We start from the raw sequence: 18,071 nt of genomic DNA, 5'->3' as shown, positions 1-18,071 counted from the left end.
GTCCCTGTCACAGCAGCACCAGAGACCTGAGACACACCCACCTGTGGTGTCCCTGTCACAGCAGCACCAGAGACCTGAGACACACCCACCTGTGGGGTCCCTGTCACAGCAGCACTGGAGACTTGAGACACACCCACCTGTGGTGTCCCTGTCACAGCAGCACCAGAGACCTGAGACACACCCACCTGTGGTGTCCCTGTCACAGCAGCACTGGAGACTTGAGACACACCCACCTGTGGAGTCCCTGTCACAGCAGCACCAGAGACCTGAGACACACCCACCTGTGGTGTCCCTATCACTGAAGCACTGGAGTATTGACATCCGCCCACCTGTGGTGTCCCTGTCACAGCAGCACTGAAGGACTAACGCACGCCCTGCATTGGTTAAGCTCTCTACAGGCTGGGGGGCAGCGCACCTTGAACAAGGAGGAGAACACATGGAATGTGTAGACAGCACAGGAGCCGTCCGAATCACACATGAGCTGGTTGATGTGGCTCCGCCAGGCCTCCTCTGCGTCGTCACACGCCGTGGGCTGGAAGGCAGCGAGGATGGCAGAGAAGAAGGGCGAGGGAGGAGGGGAGACCCCCCTGTCCCCTTCTCCAAAGCTGCAACAAAGGAAAATGGCCTTGTCAAGAGGCAACCTTCCACTTCACCTTGGTGCCCAGTGCCTGGCCTGACAAAGCTGCCAAGTGGCATCTAAAGGTGCTCTGTTCTTGTCCCACTGGAGAAAAGGGAGCGAGCGGCCCGAACACACCTGCGATCAGTGGAGTTCCAGGGCCTGCGGGCCGCTCAAGGCAGGGGCTGAGCTAACCTGCCTGTAAAAGTCTCTCGGTGCCTAGTGGTAAGAAGCTGTGCTGCAGTCCCAAAGGCACGCGGTTCGAATCTACCAGCTGCTCTGCAGGAGACGGATGGGCAGCCTCCTCTTGTGTTATTGGCTCCCTGAAAACCTGCTGGAGGGTCCGCTATGGGACGTCCCGACTTGACGGCACACGGAAACAACACACGGGCTGCTTCTGGTCTGTGTGACAGGATCTCCTAGGAGTCAAAGCCACCCCGATGGCAGTGGCTGTTCACGGGGTCCTTGTGTAGTCACCTTCACATCTATATGTATATGCTTTTCAGTACATTGACCTGTATTATTCCTTCCATCTTCTTCTGATGCTTCCTGCATCATTCAAGATTTTGCCCATAGCATCTCACAGGATTGAAACTTGAGGCTTGAATTTGTTTTTCAGTTCCTTCAGTGTGAGAAATGCCAAGTAAGTTCTTTCCATGACGCAAGGCCATCAGGCTTGGAAGGGTAGAGGGTCAGGGATGAGATGGATTGATACAGGGACCATGGGGTCAGGTGTGTCGGAGGTGGTGAGGCTGCCTCAGGAGAGGGCAGGGCTCAGAATCCTTGTTCACAGGGTCACTATGGGTCATAGCTGACTTCACAGCACATAACAACATGTTATAAACATGCATACATGTTTCCTTCCTTGGTAGGGAGGTCATAGTGGCTATGTCTTGCTAGTCTCAGAAGAGCCACCAGGCTGAAATCTACCCACTCAAATAGGAGTTGTGATTTTGTTAATGAATAACCTCTCGTTCTGATCTCTGAGCCCATAACGGGGAGCAGTTCCCATGTGTAAGGGCTGCCAATCTTACTCATCTTCAGAGCTCCCAGGGCTGGGCCACATCCCCAGGCCTCCCTCCAGCTCTGTGTTGCTGCATGGCTTAACTTTGGACTCACCGTCAGCAAAGACCACAGACAAGGACGTGTGAGGTCAGTGATGATGAGGGAAGCTGTGAGGTGGATGGACCGGCGGCCACAACCGTGGGTCCAAACATCCCGCAAACCATGGAACTGATGCAGGACAGGACAATATGCATTCTGCCGTCCATGGGAGGCCATGCTGAAGTGGACTCAAGGGAGCCACCACCTCTACACAACACAGCTTCTCGACCTGAGTCACTGCTGACTGTCCAGTTCCTTGTACCCTCCACTGGGCTTGGCCGATTCCAGCCCCGGGAGGACTCACCGAGGGTCATGTCTGCTTGTTACTGCCGCTGTCAGGGGGTCATTGAGTCGGTTCTGTCTCACAGTGACCCAGTGGACCACAGAGGGTGTGTGTCAGAGGACATGCATTAGACAGGGGCGTGCCTTAGGGGGGCGTGGCTTATACGGGGTGGGGGTGGTTTAGATGGGGCGTGGCTCAGACCTGGCGCCTTCACCTTCTGTCGAGAGTCCCTGGTGGGCTTGCGTATTACAGACGGGGTTTCTGACAAAGGTCAGTGAGCGGAATCCACCCTTCACTCCTTGGAAAGATGGTCAGTCTCCTTCTGTAAGGTCCCTGCCTTGGAAAGTTGGTGGAGGGTCCCCTCGAATGAGCCGTGGGTCTGGTGTTGGTTTTTAAGGAGAATCCCAGCCGTGCAAGTGACAGTTAACTTGGAGCTACTAGCTAGAATCCCTCTCGTGGCCACAGAGTTGGAACCGACTCACTGACCCTTCAGCAATTTTCAGAGGATGTAAATCACGTGGGGGGAGACTGCCCATCTTCTCCTAAGGAGTAGCCGTGGATTTGAACCCAGGGCCTTCAAGTTGGCAGTGAAACTCCTCACCATGAAGGTTCCGGAGCCCCCTACCGGTAAAGTGTTAATCGACTGGGCCAGGCCCCTCGCTGATGCACTTGCTAGAAGAGTTTTGTTTCCTGCTTGCATCACAGCTCCTGGCTAAAGTTACCTCCCGGTGGGGAGAGTAATAACAGCACCATTAATCTGCAGGGTTTTCGCTAAGAACAGAGCAACACCGAATGAGGTCCCAGTGTGGGATGTGGGAGGGAGGCGGCCATCCTAAGGGGAACAGGGTGACCTGGTCAGCATGGCTGGCACGAGACCATCACCCAGCCCACTTGGGGAGAGTAAGCTGTATGGAGACTTCTTTGAGTGAAGAACCCTCCCGGCCTCCTTACAGGTAGGTGGATCTCGATGTTCATACGTGTCTCCAACACACAGGTGTCCAACAGCCCCGATGTCCACTCGTGCCTGTCTCTGATATATGGCTGTCTTGCAATGGGAAAGTCTGCGGTTAGGGACCTCTCTAAAGTACTCAAGAGCAATGGTGTCTCTCTGGAGACTAAGGTGTGCCTGATACAGGCCATGGTCTTTGCAATCACTTGTTATGCATCAGAGAGTTGGACAATGACTAGGGAGGATAGAAGGAGAAATGACACCTTTGAGCTGTGGTGCTGGAGAAGAGTATTGAATGTATCATGAACTGCCAAGAAAACAAACAGATTCATCGTAGAGAGGATTAAACCAGGCTTCTCCTTGGAGGCAAGGATTCTGGGGCTTCGCCTGACATACTTTGGACATGTTGTAAAGAGAGACAGGTCTTTGGAGAGGGACATCATGCTGGGTAGAGTAGAGGGACAGCGCAGGAGGGGAAGACCCTCTATGAGATGGATTGATCCAGTGACTGGGGTAATCGGGATGGGTGTGTCAGAGGCAATGAGATTTGCACAGGACAGAGCAGGGTTTAGGGCTGTTGTACATAGGGTCGCTATGAGTTGCAAACGACTCGACGGCACATAACAACAACAACAACAACAACAGGCCTCCCACTGTCCACCTCTGCCTGTCCCTGCGATGGGCACTGGTCAGGCAGCAGGTCCCTGTCTTTGTGGTCACAGCAGAGCTGGCGTGAGAATGCTATGGCATGTGGGGAGGGACTGTCCACTCTACCAGCAGTACCTTTACCTGGCGAGGGTGCACTGGTCCAGCCCGCGCTCGCCCTTCTCCTCCCCCTCCGTCATGTCCAGGCTGAAGCTGTCGCTGCACTCAAAAGTGGCTGGGAGCTCATTGATGGAACTAGAAAGGTCGTCCTCTTGCATGGTGGGGTCCTCCCCCTCATGCCCGGCCTCTGCCTGGAAGGACAGGAGAACAGAAGGCCCTCGTGTAACAGTGGCCATGGAACAGTCTGTGCGTTAAAGGGAGAGCGCTGCGTGAGGTCTGATCAGCTCCCACCAGAGTCCCTCACGTGCGCCCCACAGAGCTGCCCACGGGACTGTCCAGGCTCTGGCTTTGTGGAAGTGGATCAGCAGGCCTGTCTCCCCACCACCTCTGGGTGTCTTTGAACCACTAATCTTTCAGCCAGAAGCTAAGCACTTAGCGATTCGTGCCAGCCTGGGGCTCCTGCCATGTTGATAATACTGCTGTTGTTGCGTGCTGTTAAATCATCTCCAGCTCATAAAACCACTGCCTTTGTTTTTTTTTCTATAATTATATTTTATTAATTTTCATAAACATTTACAGAGATTTTGGGTTTCTATTCATTCATTGTTGCACTATTCTCTCTACCCTCCTCCCAGTTTGTTCTTGTCCAAATGCCACAGTGCTTGTCAAAGCCAGTTCTGATTAATCTTCTTTGTCAGTGTGTCCTTTGCCATTCCCTATCACTCCTCCTCCCTGTGCCTTGGTTTTCAGCCAAACAACAGACATGCTTATAAGGTGAACAGTAGCCCTGGGCAGGTACTCAGTCCCTAGGACAAGAAAAGGCAGTGTTTACAAAGAGAAAGCTCAGAAGGCAGGTAAGACTGGGATGAATGGAAAGGAGAGTCACAGGGGGGAAGGGGGAGGAGTGCTGCTAGAGCGTCAGGCTGTAATGCCACTAAAAACATGTACCTGAATGACTGAATGGAAAGCCAGCTGCTCTATAAATTTCAATTCAAAGCATAAAAATAAAAACAAAACCCCTACTCGCTGCCTCCCCCAGTGGGCTTTCAAGGCTGTAAACCTTAAGAAGATGTGTCCCATTTCTTTTGTGGACTTGCTGGGGACTTTTTGGTCAATGACCTAACACGCAGCTGTCTAAGCAACCAAACCGTGTCACGCACAGGAGAAGTGTCTATGGGATTTCCAGGCTGTGCTCTCCACAGAGGAGCCTTGGCGGTGCAGTGGTTAAGTGCTTGGCTTCCAACCGCAAACGGCTGCTAGTTTGAATCCATCAGTTGTTCCCTGGGAGACAAGACCTGGTAATCTGGTCCTGTTAAAGATTTACTGTGACCCCAAACCCGTGGCCATCAAGTCCTTGTGCACATGCCCATACATGGCTGAGCCGGAGGGCCCTGACTGTCGCTTCCACTGTCATCTTGACAATGGACTGCCAGGCCTCTCCTCCCAAATCACCACACTGGGGCTGCCTCTGCCGTGGGACCCCTGCCTTGCTGCTGGGTGCCATCGGGTTGCTTCCGTGTGACGAGTGGAGCTCAGAGTGGCTCAGACGGGAGGGACCCTAAGGTGCTATCTCTACAAGAGCACCCCATCCGGACTTTCTCCCATGGAGCTGCTGGTAAGTTTGAACCGCTGACCTGTAGGTCAGCAACCAAGCGCTGATCCACAGTATTCCCAGGCCTTTTCCTATTGGTAAGTTCAAGGTCCACGCACAGAGGACAAGGCTCTGAGGTGCTGTAAGAAGACATGCACTGAACATACGGAGGAGGAGGAGGAGGGTCTCGGCCAGGAGGCCAGGGGTCTGGAGACAAACAGGACCACCGGCAAGGAGGCTGGGCTGAGCCTGGCGAGTGGGGATCAGCCCTGACAAGAAGGCAGGCACGGGGGTGGGGTGGGGAGCGTAGCCACACTTCCTGTAGCACTAAGAGTCAACAGAGGTTCTGCCTGGGACTGGTCCTCACACAGCAGGAGTGGAGTATCCGGCCAGCCTCACACTGAGGGAAAAGAACAGACTTACTGATGTGGTGGAGACAGGGAGCACCTGAGCCCTCAGACAGCCTTCTGACCAGCAGACAGACAGGCCATAAAAGAGACAGCTGAGCAGAGTATGTGTGGGGGACAGTCAGTGATATGGGAACCAAAGGACAAGACTTACGGAGCCCTGGTGGCCTAGTGGTAAGAAGCTGAGCTGCAATCGCAAAGAACAAGATTCAGCCAGAAGGGCAACGTCTGGCCAAACATGATGCTCAGAGGGCAGGAAGGGGCCAGAACGTGTAGGAGTGGGAACCGGAAACACACGTAGGAAGTGGGAGTCCTGCAAAGTGAGGGGCTGTGGCCTCTGCCATCCAGTGAAATGCGCATGGAGACACCGTGGAATCCCGAAGCCTTGTCAATTTACACCCACAGTACAATTTAAAAGTAACGGACAACATCTGCCCAAAAGCAATACAGAGATGAGAATCTGGGCGGGTTAGACATTGAGAAGGAAGGACCCCCAGGCAGTGGCAGACTGGCCCTGTGGGATCGAACCAGCGCTGTGGGATTCTGCGTGGATCCTTCACCGAAGGCACAGTGATGCAAACCACGAAGAATAAACCAGGAGAAAGGTGAGAAGGTTAGCGTGATCAGGGCTGGGACCAGCCACCGCTTCTGAGGCACTGGGTACGTGAGTTGCAGGTGACACGATGGCACATAACAACAACAACAAGAAGACTGAAAAGAAAGGGAGTGGAATGAAAACAGGGAACCCCGAGAGCAAGTAGGGAGAGTGCTGTTCCCGAGGCCACAAAACAAATCAGGTTTGGATTGCTGAACGGGAAACTAACAAGTTCTACATATTTCCCCCCAAATTACAGTTTAAAAAGGTGGATAAAACTATAGCAAAAAACCAACTCTAAGGAACTTGGATGCTGACAACTTCATGTTTGTTTTGTGATGTCCTTTCTGGAAGTTTAACTTTTCACCTGGAGCTTCTGGTGCTTTTAATACAAACAAGTCCCTTTGTGAGTCAACCTCCCTCCAGCCCCCCTTTTGACTATAAAAAGAGAACTCAGCTAACGCTAAGAATCCTGATTAATAGTGCTGTTGCAAAAGGAAGACCTTCACTATGACTTTCAATGAAGTCTCAATATTTTTCCAGCACTGCAATTCGGTTGATTGTCTGCTTTTTCAATGACAAAGATTTCCTCCCCCTCCCAAGATGACAGGTCTGGGTTTTCGGTGTATATATGAAAATAAAGAATAACAGGGTTTTTTAAAAAGGCCTCAATAGGAAAATATTTTTGGATAATTTCTTTCTCATTTATCTTTCAAACTTAGAGCAGCAGAACCAAGCCAAGGATAAATAATGCTTTACCTGATCCCAACAGTAATGGCTACACTCGTTGTTTTAATGTAAGAAAACAGAATTCTATGCTAATGGGCATGCGTGTGGGACAGAGAGTGGGAGCAGACTGTTTCTCGGGTAGAACAACTACAGGAAATTCTGCTAAAATAAAATTTAAGTGATACACATATTGCTCGAGGATTTTAAATTTTAGTTCTTTTGTACTCTCTTATTGTATGTTGCCTTTCTCATCATAGTTTCCTTTTTAGCTAATCTCTTTTTTATTAATTTAAAAATGTGTTTTTAATGAAGGCTTACACACAGCTTAGACTCCCATGACCCAATTCCTACACAAGCTGTTCGGGGACCCTGGTTATACTTTTCATAATTTGTGAATATTCTCATTTGCATTCTGCTTGTCCTGTCTCCATTTATCTAGTCTCCCTGCCCCTCTACTGTCTTATCTCTGTTTTCAAGTCTTTGTTGACCACTTGGTCTCACATAGATGATTTTTTTTAAAAGGAGCACAGTAGTCAGGAAAGTTCGTTAGGCCAGTTTGTTACTTAGTGACAGGTGACCACAAGGGTTAGTTTCAGCTGGAGGTTTCAAGAATGTGTCAGAGCAATAGTGTTGGGGAATGCTCCAGGCCCAAGCAGCCCAGGAAGCTGGGGTTAGTGTGAATGTATTTTTTTTTCCTGGTAGAAGAAGCCAAGGTCTCATTAACCCAATCTTCTTTTAAAATAAGAAAATGATATTCATTGGGCACTTGTCTTCTGAGAAAGTCTGAGTAAGACAGCTATGTGCAAACCTAGCATAATGCTGTGAGGCGCTGAGAATTCCTTTAGTGCACGCCAAGGAGGGGGAGGTGAGTCAATGGGCAAATTGTATCCTGGGTTCCTTTGCGGGAAGACGGCCCCCTCTGTGCTCCCACCCTCACTTAGCATGTTTGTAAGAGTCACACAAAGTCCCAGCGGCCTTGGGTACACACCCATTTGGGGCAAGCAGTGGGCCTCCTGCTGGCAGAGGCCGAGGTTCACCCTAGAGGTCCATGCCAGGCCTCGTTCTCATGAGGAGATGCCTAACTTGGCTCTGAGGCCCCCACAGCAAAGAGACAAGAAGAAAAAGAGTCCCCCCACCTTGCCTTTCCCTCCAGGAATGCCTGGAGCATTGTAAGTACTTCTCTTTAAGGAAACCAGGTCCAAACGGCCCCGCTGGCTTCACCTTGGAGCCCTCAGCAGCCTGCAGGCCATTCCCGTCGGGCAGAGCGGCGCCGTAGGCTGCCATCCTGGTGCTGTAGGAATGGGGGTCAGCCGGTGAGGCGTCACAGGCCATGGCTAGCGACTCCATGTGGTTGGCGTCCTCTGAGGGGGACAGGGTCATCATCTGCGGAGAGAGGAGAGGGGCCGTGCATGGTGGGCACATGCCTGCTCTTCAGAAACTCCAGCCGTGTCCACGGTGAGGCGCAGCCACGTGCCCCGGTGCTGGCTGATGGGTGTAAACTTTATATCTGACTTCTGCTGTCTAGCCTGTTCCGACGCACAGTGTCCTGTGTGACGGAGGAAAGCTGCCCTACAGTCAACTTTCAGCAACAGATGGCCAGGTCAGGGCTGCTGAGTGGGCTAGAACCGCTGACCCTCTACTTAGCAGCCAAGAGGTTGGCCTCTGTGCTACCAGGGCCATTCGGAACATTTCCCCAGCACAGGACTTTATGTTCAGTAGCTGCTGTCTATTAACGTGAGGTGTCTGTCCCATTTCAGATGGCTGGAAAATGCAGGGGAGAAAAAGAAAACCCCACTGGAAAAAAAATCCGGGGGGTGGGGTGGGGACCAGCCTGCAGTAACAAACACCTGCCCCCGTACGTGTTTACGTCAGCAAATGATGCAAAATGGCTGAGATGCTGGGGGAGGTGGGGGCGAGGTGGGGTTCCGTGACCCCAAAGGCCCCAGGACCTGCCTCCGTGCCCGGGGACAGCCCCTACTCACGAGGTCTGCGTGCTCCAGGAGCTGGCCCTCCTCCTCCGACGACTCGTCCGAGTCCTCAGCGTTCATCTTGCTGAGGCTGGGCGTGCCCCCTGCCAGCTGGCGCTGGTCCAGCTGCATGTCACACTTGTCCAGGCTGTCCAGTGAGCGTCGGCGCACGCCCCAGTTGAAGTTGTCCATGCTCTCACCCTGCAACGACATGCCGGCCACTCGGTCCCTGCACCTCTCCTGGCCCCTCCACTGCTCCGTCCACACTCGGTCCCCGTGCCCTGTCCTGGCCCCTGACTGCTCCGTCCACACTCAGTCCCTGAATTCTGTCCTGGCCCCTGACTGCTCCGTCCACACTCAGTCCCTGAATCCTGGCCTCACCCCTGACTGCTCTGTCCATACTCAGTCCCTGTGCTGTGCCTGGGCCTCTCAGCCTCTTGGTCCCTGAGCTCAGGTCCCTTGGACACTTCTCACTGGGAGCCCTCACCACCCCAGGGCCCAGAACTGTGTACACAGATGTGAAAATGGACCTGTTGGGTGGTTCTGACCGGGAGCCACCCTGGGGGATGGAGTCCAACTCCCCACAGGGTCTCCCGGGCTGCAATCTGCCTGGGAAGGAGCCCTGGCGGGGCAGCCTGCTGTGTGAGGTGGCCTCACCTGGAACCTCCCTGGACTACCTGGACCCCTGACCCCTACTGCTCTCCTTGGATGATGTCCTTGATGACCTCAGGGAACTGGGGCCATTCTGACTTGTTTCCTGAGTTATGTGTTGATGACCCAGACCTGGTAGTACAGTGTGTTATGTGTGGGCTGTGGACTGAAGGTTCAGAAGTTCAAATCCACGAGAAAGAAGAGGTAGACTCCTCCCATAAAGGTTCACTGCCTTGCAAAGCTGACTTGAGGCTAACTGGGGCCAGACGGGGTTTAGAAACCTGACTCGGGGTGCCCAGGGCCGGAGGAGAGGGTTTGGAAAGCCGACTGGGGGGGTCCCTGGGGCTGGAGGGGGTTTGGAAACCCAACTGGGGGTGCCTGGGGCTGGAGAGGATTTGGAAAGCCAACCGGGGGTGCCCAGGGTTGGGAAGGGTTTGGAAACCTGACTCGGGGTGCCTGGGGTGGGAGAGGGTTTGGAAAGCTTTATGGGAGCCAAGTGTGAGCCCTTTCTCCTGAAGTCCAGCTGGTGGTTTTGAACCTCCAACCTTTCTGCAAGTAGCCGGCTGCTTAACCCATCGCATCACTAGGATCCCCTGACACAAACACAGAAAGTGTCCTTGGAAGAGTGGTCAGGTCATGTGATTCCTTAGAAGAGTAGTCAGATCACCTCTTTTAAAAGTCAGTTTTGTGAAATTCTAGATCGTGATCATCCATCCCCCTCCCCCCATCTTCCTGAGAAGTCAGTACAAAAAGGCCCACTGATGTTAAAAACCAGTGGAAAGGGCCCCTCATCTACACCTTCCAGGGCCCAGTGCTGTGCCTGCAGGGGAACTGAGGGGGGTGAGGTGGGAGCACATGGCCAGGGCTCGGGCATCAGCAGGGGGACAGGAGGTGAGGCCGGCTTTGGCCACAGCGGTTTCCATGGAGAAGGACAGAGGAGCTAACCCAAGGCCAGGGCAGCTGGAGCTCACCCCCAGGGTGAGAGAGAGGCCACTGACTCCGCGCCCATACTGCCAGCTAGGCTGTTCCTAATTCAACTGCAAACTGGGCTTTGTAAGGACTATTATCCCCTGAAAGTCTCAAGAATGTGGGGGGAACAGCTCTACAGTCACCACATGGCTTAGCTCCTGCTACCACCTCCACGTCCTCAACCAGAGACCTGTGGGCAGAGCGGGGCTGCCTCATGGCGTCCTTGGGGCTGCCTCACGCGCCCTCGGGCCTGGATGCCTCACAGAGTCCTCGGGGCTGCGTCACGCGCCCTCGGGCCTGCCCTGCTCACGGAAGACGATAGTCACAGCGGCTCCCTCGGAGCAGCTTCTGGATTCAAATCACCAGCCTTTGTGTTAGCAGCCTAGAGCTTGACGGTCACAGCATCCCAAACAGACTAATCGGACTTCCAGGCGGTGGTTCCACCTCCCAGGACCCTGCAGGCAGAGCAGAGCTGCCCCTCACGGTCTCCAAGGCGACCGTCTCTGCAGAAGCCACTGCCACATATTTCTCCTTCGGAGCAACCGATGGGCTCCAACCGTGGACTAACACGGAACCCTCCACACCTCCCAGACTCTGCAGAGACAGCCCCAGATGCTGGGAAAGAAAGGATGGGAAGCAGAGATGGTGTGTCCATACATGCAAATTACAGATTTTCACTGTAATAAAAGGATTTTACAGCAAAACCAAGTTCCTTGGGCAAATGCCTATTCAGAAATTATAAACTTCCAATGGTATCAGACTGCCGCATTCTCTCCTTGAAGAGACAGAAGCACACAGCCTGAGAGGCAGGTGTGCGGTCATTTTGGGGTGCGATAGACTCAGTCCAGCTCCTCACTACGCCCTGCACGCACAGGTGGACCAAGCCCAGCCCGGCCCTGTGCAGTCTCACCCTCAGCTGTGTCCACCGTGTGGGCACCATGCCAGTCCACCTCACCAACGGGCTTCTGCTCTCTTTCCCTGACCCTCTCCTTTACCAAGCATGATGCCCCTCTCCAGGCACTGGCCCCTCTGGATAACATACCCAAAATACTTGTGATGAAAAAAAATTCAAATTTAGCCTTTTTAAAAGATTTGTAGTCAAGAGTAGGGAGAAAAAAATCCCCCAAACAAAACAACAAAACCCCCAACCTTTTCCATCACACACCCCTGCCCGGGCATGCGCACAAAGACCAGCACACACGCAGATGCCCGGAGGAGTGGGGAGGCAGCCACCACACTGTTAAACGTCTGCAATGATGCAAAACTTAGGAGCATATCAGAGTCAAAACAGCATTGACTTACCTGAAGTTCCTGGGTAGCAGAAAACAGACAGAGAGACAAATAAAGAATCTATTTAAAATGATGACATTAAAGAGAGTCACATTTTTATCTTAAATGCCCTAAGTGTTAGCTTGCTGTTAACAAACAGGCCTAGTAGACATTTAAGTAGATGCCCCTTTAAAAATAAAGACACAGCGCCCCAAAGGGGGAAAAGCCAGGTCAGCAGCAAGCATCTGAAAAATCCCGGCGTCCTCTTAGTGCCCGCTGGGCCGGGCCACAGCCATCAACGCCATCTCTGAGATATCTTTCCACTTCAGCGACAACTTCGGTCTTCACAACACACATCCCTCCACCCCCAAATGCCAAAAGAATCTGTTTATGAGGGAACTGTTAAACGCTCTGGGGAATGCAGTGCTGGTCATGAGCCAGGGCAGAAAGTGTCACCTCTGATGCTGCTTCTAACACTAAGAGCGCAATTCACAGCAACGTCACAGCACCTGAGCGATTCTGGAAAGTTCCAGGGCAACTCCTTACAGAGAGAATTCAAGACATTCTGAAGCTATTTCACCCAAGGGTGTGTAGTCTTTCCCGGCTCATACAACCCTGTGTGGCCGACTGAAACCGCCTCAGGGGCTCCCTAGGCTGTCGCCCGTGGAGGGGCCCTGTGGTGTGGCCCTCTACGGGCTGGACTGTGAGCTGAAAGGCCAGTGGTTCGGATCCACTAGCCACTCCAGGGGAGAAAGGTGAGGCTGTCTGACCCTGTCAGGATTGACTGCCTTGGAGAGCCGACAGAGGGGCCTCTTACATCAGAATGGCCAGATCAGCTGTGGGTCTGGGTTTAATCTCGCTCAGCATCGGGCATGTACGCGCATGGTTACCGCTGAGAAGGGCTGGGGGTCTGAGTCAGCCTGGGGCACCTCAGGAGAAACCTGGCTGTGGGCTCCTGGAAGGCCAGGCACAGAAGCCCCGAGGGGCTTTGATCCTGAGACCACACACATTGTCTAGCTGGGCGTCCCTTCCATCGACTTCCTGTTGTGGAGTGGAACCTGGCTTAGCTCAGGGCTGAGGACGGAACTATGGACAGAGGCCTGCTCCACGGGACCTTCAAGGCCGCACCTCACAGGAGCTGACCACCTCCTCCTGTGGCGGGCTGGTGGGCCAGCAGCAGAGTTCTTAACCAATGCACCACCAGGGCTCCCCTCACTTGTCCCGGCATCTGGTCCATTCCAACTCACAGCGGGCCTGTAGGACTGACCCCGTGTGGCTGAGTGGAACTGCCCACGGGGTCCCCAAGGCCACAGTCCTGCGCATGCAGATGGTAGCATCTTTCTCCTAGGCGGCAGCTGCTGGGTTCGAACCTCTGACCTGCAGTTAGGAGCTGAGTGCTTTAACCCCTGAGCCACAAGGGCTCCTCCTCGCCCTTTTAAAGCTCTCTGCATGATGATGAGTGGGTGGGGTGTGGGAGGGATAATTTCCAAACCATGACTCATAACTTGGGCATCCTGTTAAGTCCATCATTCAAAATAAACACTTACAAGCTAGGACCTACTGGTTGGGACTTGAATTGCGATGGGCTGATGTCTGGGTGGGAAGCTGGAGCACTGTGCGCCCTGTTTATTCATAGCCCTCCTGATTTCAGCCCAGACGACCCCCAGCACCACAGCCCATGGAGTCTCCCTACAGCATGGCAGGTGAGCTTGAGGGTTACCAAGCCAGGGACTGTCCAAAGGGTTGGACAGGTGCTGGGCACCCGGCAGCCTCAGGACACACACACACACACACACTCTCTCTCTCTCTCTCCCCCCCTCTTTTCTCTCCCTCTCGCCCCCACTCTCTGTCACATACACACACTCACTCAGAATGGTCACTCCCCTGGAGGCCTCCCCAGGCAGGATGGGTGTGGTCCGCAGCAGAAGCCACTGCAATGGGCCCCCCGAGGAAGTACTCTCAGGACAGAGCCCCTAGCAGAGGACCCGACCACCAGGACCTGCAGGCCCCCAGCTCCAGGCCTCAGCTAGCAGCTGCCACTGCCGAGGGCGCGTGCTCGGGGACACCCCTACCTCCCCGTCCTCCAGCTCCACGTCCAGGAAGTCGAAGTCCCGGAAGACCCTGAACTGCTGCTCGCTATTGGCGTCGTCTGCGTTGTCCTGGTCCCTGGCGCCGTCCTCCGAGGACACGAGGCTCACCTGGTGCTCCAGCAGCTCCGCGTCCCCGCACGATGAGAAGATCACCTGGAGGGACAGGAACGGCCCTGAGCCGCAGCCCCACACCCCCCGCGCCCTGGGCTCCCGGGGGTATTTTTAGCCTGCTCCCTGGTTGTTTATGTTGGACAGATGCCCTGGACTCTGAGACGGGCCAAGACGCAAGCTCTCACCCTGAAAGAGAGGGCTCAGGGTGCAGTGCAGCCTCCGAACCCACCTCTGTGTGTGTGTGTGAAACAATTAAGCATGTCTACACATACACATTGGAACAGGCGGAAAACTTTCCCATTGTTTCTGAACTAAGGCAGGCACACACACACACACACACACACACACACCCACCCTTTTCCATTGTCTCTGATTAAGGCTGAAAATGCTAACACATACACACATACACTCTCACCACATTCTGTATGAATAATACTTTCAGAGCTATTGCTACCGGGACGTGTTTTGCAGGGTGACTTGTGAGGGCAGGAAGTGAACCCTTCCCGTGGTAAACCAGGAGCCGAGTCAAGACTGAGTCAGGCTGAGATGGAGAATTCCACAGCGCAGCTCAGAGCGGTACTCAGGATTCAAACCCATGCCCTGCCCGTCGGTCCACACAACAAAACAACACAACCACCTCTCCCTCCCCTCAAGCAGACAGCACAACAAAAAAGAAACAGTTCTAGAAATCTTGTTAATCTAGAAACGTATGTTAATATTCTACAAACTCAGCTTCTATTTTTAATGATTTGGTTTTTCTTAAACTGGGGAATTTGAAAGAACTTTGTGGAGATAATAAATTGCACACAAGCCCGAATGCTTTGCCACCAGCGCCTGCTGGGCACACCCCATGCTGAAAGGCCAGCCCTGCCCTCGGGCCTTCAGGTCAGTTCTGACCCACAGGACGGGATGCTGAGTTTAGCTGTCAACTCTGGGTGAAGGGAGGGCACTGTAGTGTGATAGCCATCTCTCTATGGGGGCATAGTTCCTCCTGAAAACCCGATGGAGGGTCAGCTAGGAGTACATCTGACTTGATGGCACACAACAATAACGTTTCAACCAAACGTGGCATCTCTTGGTGGTTTGAATCCATTCATAGTGACTTCTTGAGAGAAGGATAGTCTCCTCTCTTGAAATTTACAGCCTCTGAGGAGGCTTGGCTATGAGCAGCTTCCAACTCCAGGGCGATGAATGTGCTTATTTCCCTGGGCAGTTCTACTACTAACCCAGGGCCACGCCTCTCTGCCAGTGAGTTCACCAGCCACTCTGTGGGAGGAAGACCAGGCCCCACGGACGCTCCCATAAACATCACAGTCCTGGAAACCCAACAGGGCAGTTCTGCTGGGCCCTACAAGGTCGCTGAGGGCCGGACTATCTCAGTGGAACTGGGTTTAGTTTGGTCTAGAGGATTTCATTTAGGAGGCCTGCTGGTGTAGTGGGTTAGATTGTGGGCTGCTACCTGCAAGGTCAGAGGTTTGAGCCCACCAGTTGTTATTTGATGTGCGTTTAGAGCTAAATTACACTGAAAAGGCAGGTATTTTACACAGGTGTATGCTGTTATACGCCATCGAGCTGGAATCAACTTATGGTTGACCGTGTAGAGGGTTTTCAGAGGCTATAAATGACCAGGAAGAGACTGCCCATCTTTCTCCCTTGGAGCAAGTGGTGGATTCGAACTGCCCACCTTTGAGTTTGCACAGCAGCTCCTCACCACTAAGACACCAGAGCTCCTCGCATATTGCATGTAGCAGGGAAGTAGCTATGAATTCCTTTCAGGGAAGTCTAGGGGGCATGCAGAACAGAGCTTTATGTGTCAGGCTGCCCACTGAAAGGCCAATGGTTCAAATCCATCAGCACCTCCCCAGGAGAAGAATGGGCATCCTTCTGTAAACATTTACAGGTGGAAACCCGGGGGAGGTTGCTATGAATCGGAACAGACGTGGCGGCCACTGGCTTGGCTTGGTTTTTGGACACTGATGGGCTGTTATGTGCTGTCCAGTCGCCTGTGACCTATAGCGACCCCATGAACAGCAACTCGGAAGCCTGCCCTGTCCTGACCCAGTCTCGCTAATCTGACACAGCGACCCCCATTGCCCCAGTCACTGTATCAGTCTTACTCGGGACCTTCCTGTCCTGCACTGTCCGTCCACCCTTCATGCTTATGAAGAATGTAATAAACTGAAAACGAAAAAGCCCCGAACAAGTTATTCACCAACTGGAGGAAACGGGGGACCCACGCCTCAGCTCACCGATGGGTTCTTGCTGAGTCCGACTTCTTGTCCACACAGAGAGAGGACGTGCACCAGCTTCTCCTTGGTCCTCTTCTGGAAGACACACAGGCAGGATTAATCAGGGGCGTCGATGGAGGCCCCTTCCCAGGGGTGCCACCACCCAGACGCTGTGGCTGAGTGCTCGGGACTCAGAATGTGGCCAGTGCCAGTGGAGGCACAGGACACCCCCACTCTGAACACTGTGTAAACTGATAGAAAGCAAAGATCTTAGAACTAATCCCTTATACTAATTGCATGCTAATATGACAAAACTTTGATTAGTTTAATGAGATCTATTGAAATGAATCTTTAAAGGTGTATTTTTTAATTTGGTTTGCTTACAAAGTTCGTCTCCATTGTTTTCCACACTGTTCTTCATTCACATCGTGTTTCATACAATCATTCTCATGCATTAGGTTTTATAAAATTAATCACCATTAGACCCATAACTTCCCTGTCTTTTCACCTGGATCCTTCCCATTTCCTTCCCCTCTGCCTCCATCCACCAAACTGTTCAAGGCTGTGGTTTTGTCCCATCTACCCTCAGCCCTCACCCCCTTGAGTTCCCACACATGTAGTTATCCTTCTATTTTTTACAATGTGTATTTTTGTTCATTCATTTTCCACAGTTAACTGAATGCCAACAAGGGGCATGGCAGCTCCATGCTTCTTTTCTTTTCGACTTTGTATTGTGACCTGGGTGAAAATGTATGAAGCGAATGGATTTCCAGTCAATGTTTCATACGTGTTTCATGGCACTGATTATAATTCCCACAAGGTCACAGCACTCTTCCACTTCCACCCTGTGTTTCCAATTTTCATTCCTCCTTCTTTCCTCCTGCTTCCTGCCTCCTGAGATTGGTCCCTGGACGCATGTGGCCTACTGATCTCAGGCACAGGGGCTCCAAGGGGCGTGTGCCTCCCTGGTGGCAACTGCTCAGAAGAAGAGTCCTTTGCCAAAGGTGACTACTCGGATGTTCCAAGTGAAGCTCACATTATCTCTCTCAAGACCAGGATGGTGCTGCCCCAGGTGGCTCCTCAAAACACCCCCATAAAAATCCCTAAACCGACATCCATGAGAAAACCAGCTTCACTGCCTTGAACGGGTCCTGACTCTTAGCTGTTGTGCAGCACAGAGAGCTGCCCCACAGGGGCCCCAAGGCTGCAAACCCACATGCAGCAGATCTCCACATCTTTCTCCCATGCAGCAGCTCGTGGGTGCAAACCACCAACCTTACGGCCGGTATCTAAGCGCTTTAACTACAGTGCCACCAGGCGGTCTTTCGCATTATCCTCACACCAAAAGCTCCACTGTTGCCACGTCGATCCCCACGGTGACCCTCCACTGGCTTTCCCAGGCTGTAAGTCCTAACAGGAGAGCACAGCTCAGTCTTCTCCCACAGCAAGTGGTGGATTCAAACTCCCAACATTTTGGTTAGCACCCCGACATTTACCCACTCCCCTCCATAGGCGCGTGGCCATGTGCCATCTCCGTGTTGGCTCTCTTAACTTTTGGGCAGGACTGGAGTGGACAGCTTATGGAGTGGGCTGGCTTCCCGTTCTGTTACGGTGTAACAGCGGCCTTCCCACTCCATCCCTGTGGTCACTGTTTCCACCACTCCTTCTTCCCAATCTCTTCCTCTTCTCTGGGTCGGTGCTGCTGATTTGGTTTTGTATGGCTGTCTGTTGTAAGGGCTGTGGACCC

At 53.0% G+C, this 18,071-nt stretch overlaps 1 protein-coding gene across 1 annotated transcript in view; it reads right to left on the bottom strand.

The window, feature by feature from the left end:
• Positions 1–18,071, bottom strand: part of FRY (furry homolog (Drosophila)) — a 257,892-nt gene that overhangs the window by 26,934 nt on the left and 212,887 nt on the right. The window contains exons 50-55 of the mRNA XM_006879581.1: positions 16,346–16,420; positions 13,968–14,138; positions 9,022–9,207; positions 8,261–8,422; positions 3,742–3,908; positions 416–605 (exon numbers count right to left, since the gene is read on the bottom strand). Coding sequence (XP_006879643.1) covers positions 416–605; positions 3,742–3,908; positions 8,261–8,422; positions 9,022–9,207; positions 13,968–14,138; positions 16,346–16,420 — 951 coding nt within the window. The remainder of the gene's footprint in view (positions 1–415; positions 606–3,741; positions 3,909–8,260; positions 8,423–9,021; positions 9,208–13,967; positions 14,139–16,345; positions 16,421–18,071) is intronic.

This window comes from Elephantulus edwardii, unplaced genomic scaffold, assembly GCF_000299155.1.
Source record: "Elephantulus edwardii isolate Elephantulus edwardi_28Jun2011 unplaced genomic scaffold, EleEdw1.0 scaffold00004, whole genome shotgun sequence".
Taxonomy (NCBI): Eukaryota; Metazoa; Chordata; class Mammalia; order Macroscelidea; family Macroscelididae; genus Elephantulus; species Elephantulus edwardii.
This window is presented reverse-complemented; position numbering and strand designations above follow the sequence as displayed.